At 38.0% G+C, this 12,032-nt stretch overlaps 1 protein-coding gene across 6 annotated transcripts in view; it reads left to right on the forward strand.

Annotated features, from left to right (window-relative positions):
• Positions 1 to 9,888, forward strand: part of ZNF385B (zinc finger protein 385B) — a 439,136-nt gene extending 429,248 nt beyond the window's left edge. For 5 of the 6 annotated variants that reach the window (XM_023730519.1, XM_023730523.1, XM_023730521.1 and 2 more), the window contains 4 exons: positions 4,506 to 4,751; positions 5,899 to 6,077; positions 6,835 to 6,936; positions 8,384 to 9,888. In XM_023730519.1, the coding sequence (XP_023586287.1) occupies positions 4,506 to 4,751; positions 5,899 to 6,077; positions 6,835 to 6,936; positions 8,384 to 8,602 (746 nt within the window). In that variant the 3' untranslated portion in view covers positions 8,603 to 9,888. Of the gene's footprint in view, positions 1 to 4,503; positions 4,752 to 5,898; positions 6,078 to 6,834; positions 6,937 to 8,383 lie in introns of all 6 variants that reach the window. The other variant, XM_023730518.1, reaches the window with a different exon arrangement.
• Positions 9,889 to 12,032: the final 2,144 nt, after the last annotated feature.

A 12,032-nucleotide genomic window follows, 5' to 3' on the forward strand; every position in this document is an offset into this window, starting at 1 on the left:
ACCAGAGTCCTGATGGTCAACCTTCTTATGTGGGGTGCTAGCAAAATGGCTTAAGCCTGGCTACATTTCAAGGTGTCTTATTGACCCAAAGACAACACACTCAACCTTACACATGCCAAACTGAGACTGCAGGTTCTTCCACTTCTGACCCTTTCTTGGTCCAACCCCATCTCTCTTCTCTCTTGCCTTCCTTTCCCCTACTAAACCTGGCATGAGGACAAATCACCAAGACCTGCAGTTGTCTGAGGAATAAAATGCCTGTGTTCCCTTCTTACATGCACTTCTAGCTTCACTTGGTTTGGCTGAATTCAGAAGCTCCCCAACCAGGCCAGAAACTCATGACTCTAATGAGTCCCCCAATTTTTAAGCTACTGCTTATATAGACTAGCGACGTGGGTGATAGGGTATTGGTGTCAGGACCAGATCTGCTACGTCTTATAAATCCTACAGATACGTGTCGGGGGTGCGGTCCTTGGGAGCTTTCCATAGCTGATTGCTTTCAGCTTTGGGCTATATTCTTCATTCCAAGGCAACGGGAGAAGTCCCATTCAGTATCCTATGACATTCATAAAAGCAAAAACTAGAAATAACCCAAATATCAAAGAGAAGATAAGTTGAATAAATTATAGCATACCTGGTAAGTAAATATTTGGTGTTATAAATGATGATCCAATTCTACATTTATTGACATGGTAAGATGCTCTTGATTTATTGCTAAGTGAGAAATGTTAGTTATAGAATAATATGTTTCTGTATATTACTATTTACTGTTGTGTAAAAGGAGGAGCCCTGGTGGCACATTGGTTAAGAGCTTGGCTGCTAACCAAAAGATTGGCATTTCAAATCCACCAGCTGCTCCTTGGAAACCCTATGGGGCAGTTCTATTCTGTTCTATAGGTTTGCTGTGAGTTGGAATCAACTCTACGGCAATGTTTTGGGGTTTTTTGTTTGTTTGTTTGTTTATTGTGTAAAAAATAGTCTGGAGTAATACATGCCAAAACATTGTCATTTTACATCAAGGGTCAGCAAACTACTGCCTGAGGACCAAATCTGGCCTGCACCATATTTTTTAAGTCAAGTTTTATTGAAACACAGCCATGCCTATGATTGCTTTTCCACTACAATGGCAGAGTTGAGAAGTTGCTGATGAGACATGTAGCCCTGAAAGCCTAAAATATCTACTGTCTGGTGCTTTACAAAAAAAGTTTGTTGACTTTTATTCTAGAAGATGGAATCAAGAGGGGTTTTAATTTTTTTAAATTTTTGTCTAACTTTATTCTTAAAGTTTCTCCTTTGAACATATATTTATTGTATGAAATACTTGTCTATTATTAAATTATTGAAATACGATTAGAAAAGACTAAATATATTAATAAAATTAAATCTAAGAGCAAACTTTATAAGTGAAATAATAAAAATTTGATTATACTTTCCAAAGTTCTAATTCAATATAAGCCGTACAGTGTCGGTAGAATATTATTTTGATTGCTTTTAAAATTAAGACCTGTACACGATGTAACTGTTCCATTTACCACCAGGATTAGTTTCTTAAAACTGCTTTCAGAACTTTGGGCTTTTTTTTTTAATCTTTGGTATTGAAATATTAGTCCTCTGATGCTGTGTTTGAATAATATAGTGCTACATTTGGTGAATAAATCTTTAATTTGAGTAAAGATTTTGGAGTGAAAAATAAGGGTGACAAATATTGAATATTGTGAATAAAATGTGAATAGAAAATATTGATTTTATTCACATAGTTTATCAACGAGATTTGAAAGCAGTTTCAAAAGAGGGGTTTCCAAAATGTTTGAGCTTTGGAATGAGTGAATCAATGTGGAATCTCCCAAGGAGGCTACTTCGAAGGACTGAGTTCACTTGGATGCATAAATTATGGATGTTTGTTACAAAAAGCAATTCTGATGTAGCTAAGCGAATTTTGCTTCAAAATCCTGTAGGGTAAAACCTTAAAAAAGATGTTTGAGTAATTAGGAAATAATTAAGACAGTCAGAAGACCCACTAATTAACATTAGGTGAGGGAATACTTAAAAATGGAATTTGTATTAACCAGATGTTCCAGATGACATGCATCTTTATTACAAGACACAGAAGTAAACAGTACATTAATTAAACTTTCAAATACTACAAAATAAGGAGGCTTCATAAATGCCAGTAAGGGAAGAAAAAAGATAGATAAAAATATCAAGCAATTAGGAGTAGATATTATAATATGATTAGGTTTTGAAGCTTATAAATTTACACATCCAGAAAGTATGGCACAATTTAAATATCTATAAATTTATCATTGACTTTCCTGATTTTTTTTGAACTAGCTGATATCAATCCAACGGAACCATGGAACCATTTACATAGTTCCAAAGTTAAAATTTACCAATAACATTCTCAAAGATTAAAACTCTGGCCTACCTGGGAGAAAATATTTAAAATATAATTTATCTAAATGTCTTATCATATAAATGTTAAACATACCACACCTGTCAATATTTTTTAAAAGAGAAAGTTTTGCCCTGAGGATCTATTTTAATAGTTTTAAAATATCCTCTGCCTTCTGATTCAATCCACCTTTATAATAATATCTCCCATTGCCATCATCTGTGCTCAGCTACCAGGTATCCACCAAGCAAACCCTGTGATCTCTAACCCGTAAGGGTTTCTTCATGCTTCTGCTTCTAACAATTTCCTTCGCACCCCTTTTCACCTCTATTCTATGCTTATCTAAATCTGACCTTCAAAACACAACCAAAATGCCACTTCTTTATGAAAAATGTCTCTTTCTTCCCAACCAGAAGTAATCATTTCCTGCTCTATGCTCTCATGCCTCTTAAAGTTTCTATCATACATTTTGGGTCTTTGAATGACTACCTTATTTCCTCTACTAAACTGTTACTTTCTTAAGGTCTGTACTTACTTTATTGACTATTCTCTTCAGGGTCTAGCATACTATCAACAATTAGCAGATCGTTAGTATACGTTTGTTAATGAATAAATGACCTCTTTTGAAAATGAGATATGAAAAGAAAATTTGTTTAATTTTTCTTAAAGAAATAGGAATACAGAGAAAAATAGAATTTTATCCTTTTTTCAATGTAAGCTGAATCAGATGATTGTTGACTAGGATAGATATTTCCTTTAGATTTTAGCAAATATATCATCTCCCACCATTTCTGGTGAGTCCTAAAAGCTTTGGTTTGCCCCATATGCAGAATCTCATGACAAAACACAGGCGTACACGACCTTGTCACTGTTCCCCAGTCAATCCTTCCCTCTTGGTCATCCAGGCCAATGGTACACACTTCCAAATTAGCTAGGGCAATTAACAATTATATTTTCAGTTTTAATTCCTTTTCTTTCTTATTGAGAGCTTATCAGCATATCTGTAGACATTTTCTAAGAGCGCCAGCTCTGTTAGGATTAAATATGTCATGAATTTTGTTGCTGCCTAAGAAGCTCCAGTTTCTTTCCCAAAGGAGCTACTGAACAGAGCCTGTCTTGAACAGCAAATGAACCCCAATGAGGTAGATTTGTTAAAGTCACTCTGACCCCTCTTACAGCCTACGCATGGGCCTTGAGGATTGTAAACATTTAGTAGCTACATGATCAAAATGCCAAGATGTTTGTAAGTGGTTTGGCTAATCCTCGTATTGTGCTTATGGTTAATGTTAGTATTTGGAACTTTTCATTTAGACTGGCAGTAATTAATACGCATAATGAATGGAATCCTTGCCTCTTGTACTTTGGATAAATTGCAGTGACATTTGAAGAGCAGCAAAAACTTAACTACTCATAGCTGAAATTAACCATGTTTCTTTCGTCCCCTCTATCCCACACTCCAAAGTTAAAAAGTTTAACTTGATGTAAAAACTGAATTTTAACTTTGTCATAATTAAAGCATGAGTAGTCAAATGAAACTAGCATTGCCTAATGACTTCTTTCACGTTACCATCATATTATGTAATAGTGTTGGAGGGTAGCTGATTGTATTATATATTAAAGACTTCCCTGGAGTATGATTTACAACTCGAGGATATCAGAAAGGAAGTTATCTGCTCCAAGTGGGAGGACAAAGTCACCATGATCTTGGGGTGGACTAATACGGAAACTGATGTCTTGAAGTTCTGCTTAAATCAAGCTCAAGGAACTAAAATCTGTGCTGCGGTAAAAACTACGTATACAAATCAAATTTCCATTTTGAATTCCTTTATGGTGATTCATCTGTGTTTGTATCATATATAAGGAGCCCTGGTGGTGCAGTGGTTAAAGCACTCAGCTGCTAACCGAAAGGGTAGTTCAAACCCACCAGTGGCTCTGCAGGAGAAAGATGCGACAGTCTGCTTTCATAAAGACTTACAGCCTTGGAAACCCTATGGGGCAGTTCTACTCTGTCCTATAGCGTCACTATGAGTTGGAATCAATGACGGCAGTGGGTTTAGTTTGGTGTTGGTGTCATATTTGAAGCTTTAAAAGCATCTCTCTTTGTCTCTCTTAGAAGATAAAGGGAAGTTAAAAGCCAACAGTTCCAGTCAGCCGTCAAGCTCTGAAGGTGGCTCATTTCTCCTCAAATGTGGCACAACACCCCTACCACCTGGAGCAGCCACTTCTCCCTCCAAGAGCACAAACGGAGTTCCTGGTACTCTTTCTGAATCAGAAGAAGAAAAAGCCAAAAAATTACTCTATTGTTCACTATGTAAAGTGGCTGTGAACTCCCTGTCACAGCTAGAGGCACACAACACAGGTTAGCAGCTATCTTTTGAATTTAAATATTTATAACAAAATACAACTTTTCCCATCAGAATACCATATCTTTTGTTGTTCAAACAGCTTTGTTCAATGTCATCTCTATTTTTTTCATTCAAAGGAGTGATTTTTAAGAAAAGTATGAGCATAATGAAATAGCAAGGCAAAAGCAGGGTGAAAATAAAACTTGTTCTGTTCTTTATTTCCTCGTGATCATCTAATACTCTATAAAACTCATTTTGATGAATATACAAATATTTATGTGCAACGTTCACTGCATCACATTTAGAAGGAAAAAAATTGAAAAAACCTAAATGTCCATCAGTGAGGAAATGTTGAATAAATTATAGTAACCCCATTATAATAGGATGTATTATTCAGCTATTAAAATGTAATGATAACTCCAGACTCTCTGTTAGCCCCAACCTAAAACCATTCCCAAAGCCAACTCTTCAGAAAAAGATTAGACTGGGCTATGACATAAAATGATACTTGTGAAGAGTGTGCTTCTTAGCTCAAGTAGATACATGAGTCTGAATGGGCAGCTCCTGTCCAGAGACGAGATCAGAAGGCAGAAAGGGACAGGAGCTGGTTGAGTGGACGCAAGAAATCTGGGCTGGAGAGGAGGAATGCGCTGTCACAGTATGGCGAGTGCAACTAGGGTCACATAGCAAGTGTGTGTATAAAGTTTTGTATGAGAAACTAACTTGAACTGTAAACTTTCATTTAAAGCACAATTTAAAAAAAATGTAAACATAAGAAAATATGTACATGATTTGATATGTGAAATTTCAGATTGATCCCAATTTTGAAAATATATTTATATTTTTACTATTCAAAAATAAAAGCCTGAAAGGAAATACACTAAAATGGTAACAGTGATTATCTCTGAATGGTGAAAATATGGGTAACCTTTATTTTCTCGTGCTTCTCTACATTTTCCATATTCCTTTCATTTTATATTTTTATATTTTCCCATTTTTACAATGAAAATGATTATATATATAATCAGCATTAGAGTGGTATTTTTTTTTAAGTGTTGAGAACTTCAGCCTGAAGATAAACTTCTCCAAGATAAGAAGAAAAAAAAAAGAGCATCATTTAATTCTTAATAGCTATTTAATACATGTATCCTTCTGTCTTAGGCTCTAAACACAAGACAATGGTTGAAGCTCGTAATGGGGCTGGTCCAATTAAGTCCTATCCTAGACCTGGATCAAGATTAAAGATGCAGAATGGCAGTAAGGGATCAGGACTACAAAACAAGACATTTCATTGTGAAATCTGTGATGTTCATGTTAATTCAGAAATTCAACTCAAACAGGTAATATGCCTTGAATCAGTATTCACTGCTGTTTGGGATCTCCACTTTATTGTGCATCTTCTTTGAGGAGTCCCTGGGTGGCACAAAAGGTTAAGCACTGAACTACTAACTGAAAAGTTGGCAGTTTGAACTCACCGAGAGGTACCTTGGAAGACAGGCCTGGTGATCTGCTTCTGAAAGGTCCAGCCTTGGAAACCCTATGGAGCAGCACTACTTCTGCGCAACATGGGGTTGCCATGAGTCAGAATCAACTCAACAGCAACTAACAACAGCAACAACATAGGATACATACGATATACAACATACAGTTGCTGTGTGGGAGAAAACATCAGTCACCAAGTGTTTAAATGGTTTAAGTCAGAAATTTGAGCACCTACTAAGTGCCAGGTCCTGGGCTAGGTTTTAGAGATAGAGGGATAGATATAACAGTCATCTAGAGCTCACATATCAAGCAGGTAAGATAAGAGAGTTTTCCAAGTACCCAAAATCTGGTTAGGGAGACAGACTCACCTGTAACTCTAGTAGCACCAGGCAAGATCCTATAAGTGTTACAGATGACAGGAAAGGGAGAGAGGCATTACAATTGAGGGGGGAACAAGTTTTCATTTAGAGATCATGGTGATTTTACCCAAACCATCTTGGAACTATAGACCCAGAGCTGGGAATGGAGAGAGCAGCTACAACTATCTAGGAAATATCTTTTACATGGAACAAAACTCACTTTTAGAGCCAACTAATGCATTGAACTTTTCTTTAGCACATTTCTAGCCGGAGACATAAGGATCGAGTTGCAGGGAAACCACTGAAGCCGAAATACAGCCCTTACAACAAACTCCAGCGGAGCCCAAGTATTTTAGCAGTGAGTTCACCTCCTTTGTTCACCTGTTTTGTGAAACTTGCCGGGTTTCAGGGACTGTGGATAAGGAGGACCTAGAGACTAATTGATCAGGAACAGTTTTGAATTTAAATGGCTGTCATAGACTTTCAGAAGTTTTAGAATAAACTGTTTAGTCCCTGCTGTAGGACACCTTGAAGAAAGCCTTCCCAGACAAGAGGAACTGAAACACTTCAAGAGCTGGTACCTTGCTCTTTACCAGGACCGTTTCAAAAGACTAACTTCTTTAGCATATAAAGAAAAGTAAAGGTTCAGGAACAAGGACAAGTGATGCCTGAGGAATCCTGGAATGTGTTGAACCTGGGAAGAGGGATCGGACTGGAACTGGTTTTGTAAAACAAAAATTCGTCCATTTAATATCCTCTTCCTTGCTGGCTCTTAATTTTATGTGAGAAAATAATGTTTGTATTGCTCTCTTTCTGTGTCTACCAGGCATGTTGGCAATCAGCCTGTCTTACCTGCTCTCAATATGTGCTGTTTTCAGTTTCTTTGCAAAAATACCTAGTGGCTCTAGCAGTAGGTGTCATATAAATATCCAGATGGAGGGATTTCACCATCTCCCTGGGACTCAGCCCAGTGTGGGGTTCAGGATGAGGATGAAGCTGGGATTGGCCAGTTGGAGCCGATGCTAAGATTACCTTCCAGCTTCTCCCAAAGCCTCCATCAGATGCTGCCAGCAGGTGTTACCTGCAGTAAGCAAATCCAGCTTGCAAAACTCCTCCTAATTGTGAAAGGGGAAATTTAAGGGTTGATTTTTTTCGTTCAGAAGAAGATTTCACCCTAGGATTCCTTTAAATAGAGAATGTCGCTCGTTCATTTACAATCATTCCCAAAGACAGAAATTTGACTTAGCTGCAACTCTTCAAGGACTACTCCTTAAGTGGCAAATGAGAGAGATGTAATCTGACTATGCTTTCATGACTCTTCTTGGGTCTCTAATGCCCTGAACCCCAGTTACCTAACCTCAGTGCAGCTTGTCTAAGTGAAGTGAAGGGTCACACATATTCTCCCAGTACATCTCTCTCAAGGTGCACTGTAGTTGAAGATTAAGTCTGAATTTTGAATTGAGCTCCATTGCCTAAATAGGAAAACTTCTGGATATATTTTTTATTCCTGCTGAGCAACAGCATAAAATAACACCAGTACCTGTTCAGAGAGGCTTTCGTATGCTCTAGTGCCCAGGAGTAAAGACCACCAGAAAAGAGTTGAAATGGAAAGAAATCAAAGTAAAGCTATGCCAAGAACCACTGAACCTAGCTTTATGAAAATAATCATCTCTTGACTTCTGAGTGTAAAGATTTTTAAAATATAAGGCTTCTTAATATTGATGTTTTACTAATGAAAATCTGTCTGTGGTGTTGTTATTCGAAACAATATCCCCATCCCATTTCTGGTTTTCTCCCTCCATTAGGCAAAACTTGCATTCCAGAAAGATATGATGAAGCCTTTGGCCCCGGCCTTCCTGTCCTCGCCCCTGGCAGCAGCAGCAGCAGTGTCCTCTGCACTGTCGTTACCACCAAGGCCGTCTGCCTCGCTCTTCCAGGCTCCAGCCATACCTCCAGCTCTCCTGAGGCCGGGCCATGGGCCCATCAGGGCCACTCCTGCCTCCATCCTCTTCGCTCCGTACTAGTGTCTGCAAGCTCTGAGACAGTTGAGGCCAGTAGGAAAGTTGAGAAAGAAAGCCAAAATGATTAAGCATTTTGTGTTGCAGTGCCCCTACCCACAAAATGTAGCATCTCACCCCTAACCCCAGCTCCAAAGATAAGTAAATCACTAGATTCAAGAGTGCTTTATAGACCGCTTCTATGATTTAGGGATCTGAGCAGCAAGGCTATGTAACTCTATTCCCTCCTCTCCCCACCCCACCCCCACCCCCCACCATCTGTCTGATTCAATTCGTGTACCTGAGATATTTGGTTTCTTGAGAATGTATTGCTCAGAAAAGAAAAAAAAAAATCACTCTCTGACATTTTTCCCATGGGTGTGATCTGGCTTAGAAACAATATGGAATGTTTTCCTGACAGACTTGAAAATTAGGGTCTTCCTCATACGTCTGTAAATAACTCTGAAATCCAACTGGGCATATACTAGTGTGGAACAAAAAATAGATGAACACAAGTGCTCACTTGTGGATACCATCTTACCAACAGATCACAACGTTTTCTCTTTGGTGTACTATTGTTGACAGGGATTGTGTACTGTTTTAGACCCAAGTACTGTTGTATCTTGTGTAGTACTAGATCTGTATCTCTTGTCTGAATTAAACATTTTTAGTTGCTGTGTAAATGTTAGGAAGCAAAATAGCTTTGAACTTTCTCTTCAAGAGAACAAAAGATAAAGTAATGTATTTTCTTTATTTCACATTTTATTTGGAGATATTTAAAAGAAATAGAAAGCCATATAACATAGCTATAATTACTACCTGTTTGCTATTTTTGGTTAACTTATTTTGTAGCTTCCTCACCAATTTGAGTTGCTAAGCAAATGTATACAAACAGAAAAAGAGCTTCCTAAATTGCACATTTTTGCACCTCTTGTACATTCTGCAAGAAGACAATGAATCCATGTATTTCTACAGAATTATCTTCATTTTTAACTTGTTCTCATTTGTAATGATGCTACATAATTTTGTGGCTCCCTAATGCAATAATGTACAGAAGATTAAAAAAAAAATTTATAATTGAACAACTTGTCCTTCTGTTCACTAAATATGTTGCAAGTCCTGTCCCCATGCCCCCCTTTCTAAGCTGATATCAACAAGACTGGAATGTTTGTGATATCAGGGGCAAGAGGTATCATAAAACAACAAAATAGAGTGAACTCTTTTAGAGCATCTATATCTGCAACCTATAAATGGTAAAATGTCTGTGTATTTTTTTAAATGTATCTTTTCAATAAAAGTACAAAAAATAAAAATCTGTTTGTATTTCCAAAGTTATTTTCTCCGGAGACACCTCCAATTTGAAATCATCTGATGAAAGGTTTTCAGTGGGTGCAAAGATTGCTTCTTGCCTGTTGAGCATTTTCAGCTCTTATTTGCAGCAGATTCATTTGTCCTGTTTATTCATCACAGTTCACAGCATCTGCATGAGGTGAGACTTGACTGCTGTTTTCCCTCTGAATCTTTAAGAAGTTGTGAGTTTTGCCCGAAATCATGGTAGTATCTTGCTAAAAATTTGTGGCTCTGATTTTTTTAAACTTGCTATAAGTCCCTAGCTCGTCTTTTAATGGTGTCCATGACATTTATGATCTCTTTTTGGAGAATCTTACTACATTCCTCCTCCTTTGCCTTCTCTAATCAGCCCACCTTTTTTTCTTCCATTTCATTCTACTACGCTTTAAGCCTCAAGTTCAACACATCACCATATCTATTGCTTAACAAACTACTCCAAAACTCAGTGGCTCAAAATGACAACCATTTTATTATATAACAAACAATTTCATGGGTCAGGAATTCCAGCAGGGCTTGACTAGGCTGTTCTTCTGTTCCACATGGCATCAACAGAGTTCCTTGAATGGTATTCAGCTGGTGGATAGGTTGGGCTGGAGGGCCCAGGATGGTTTCACTCTCTTGTCTGCCTGGATGGAGATGACTGGAAGGCTGGGCTCTGCTGGGACTTCCACCAGAGGGCCTACTCGTGGTCTTTCCAGCATGGTGATCTCAGGTAGTTACACAGCAGCTCAGAGCTCCCAGACAGTGTGTTTCAAGAGGCCTGTGTGGAGAGCAAAAAGTTTCTTATGAAACTGCCTTCAAAGTCATAGCACATCACTTATGTTACATTCTATGGGTCAAGCATGTCACTGAAGCCAACTCAGATTCAAGGGAAAGGAAATTAAACTCCACCTCTCAGTGTGAGGAATAGCAACGAATTTGCCACCATCTTTAATCTCACAGGACCTTGGTGGCACAGTAGTTAAAGAGCTCGGCTGCTAACCAAAAAAAAAGTCGGCAGTTTGAACCCGCCAGTCACACCGCAGGAGAAAGATGTAGCAGTGTGCTTCCAGAAAGATTTACTCTATGAGATGGTTCTGCTCTGTCCTATAGGGTCACAGTGAGTTGGAATTGACTCCACAGCAGGTGGTTTAGCATTTTTGGTTTACTCTATCATCACACTGTTACAGAGTTTTGAGGGGAGAAGTAACACACCCATGACAGAGTCACTTTCTCCCCACCCTAAGCCCAAAGCATGTCAGTTTTTAGAAATGAGAAGACTTAGGGTAGGCGTAGGACTCACTCATATTCTCATGTCTAAAAATTTAAGGCCAATAGGTGGCAGTGCAGCAATAGACCCTCTATCAAAGAGTTTGGAGCCCTGGTGGCACAGTGGTTAAGAGCTACAGCTGCTAGTCAAGAGGTCAGCAGTTTGACTCCACCAGCCGCTCCTTGCAGACCCCATGGGGCAGTTCTGCTCTGTCCTGTAGGGTCGATATGACTCAGAATTGACTCAACAGCAATGGATTTTTGAATATCAAAGAGTTTATGCAACTGTTTGGACATTGTTGCCCTTAATATTCTGGGCTTATAGTCAGGGTAGTTTTAGAGCCTGTTAGGATTACAGTTTGACATTCAGAATTTCGATTTTTTTCAAGATCCGGCTCATTTGAACTCTAACCAAAACCAGTTTCCTAAAACCTGGCTGCACATTCGGATATGGCTTATGGGCATTGTTGTCTGAAGGAATCATGTTTCAGTTTAACACTTTGGAGAAGTTTTTATTTTTAAGGACTTCAGTGGTAGTTATTTTGATTTACCTTGCATTCTCCTAACCTCATTAAAGCTTAGTACAGTCCTCAAATTTTTTTTAATGTCAATATTAAAATAGACCCAAGAATTTGCTGATTAGATTTATGGACTTAAGATTTTAAAAATCACCTCAGGGAGGAAACACAAAAGAATAGCAGTTAATTAAAATCCATGCCTCCAAAAGATGCCATGAATAATTTCTAACTATGTTTTTTGTTTTTGTTTTTGTTTTTGTTTTTGTTTTATTGTATCTCAGATGAAGGCTTACAGAACAAATAGTTTCTCATTAAACAGTAATACACATATTGTTTTATGA

This window comes from Trichechus manatus, unplaced genomic scaffold (assembly GCF_000243295.1).
Source record: "Trichechus manatus latirostris isolate Lorelei unplaced genomic scaffold, TriManLat1.0 scaffold00037, whole genome shotgun sequence".
NCBI classification, from domain to species: Eukaryota; Metazoa; Chordata; class Mammalia; order Sirenia; family Trichechidae; genus Trichechus; species Trichechus manatus.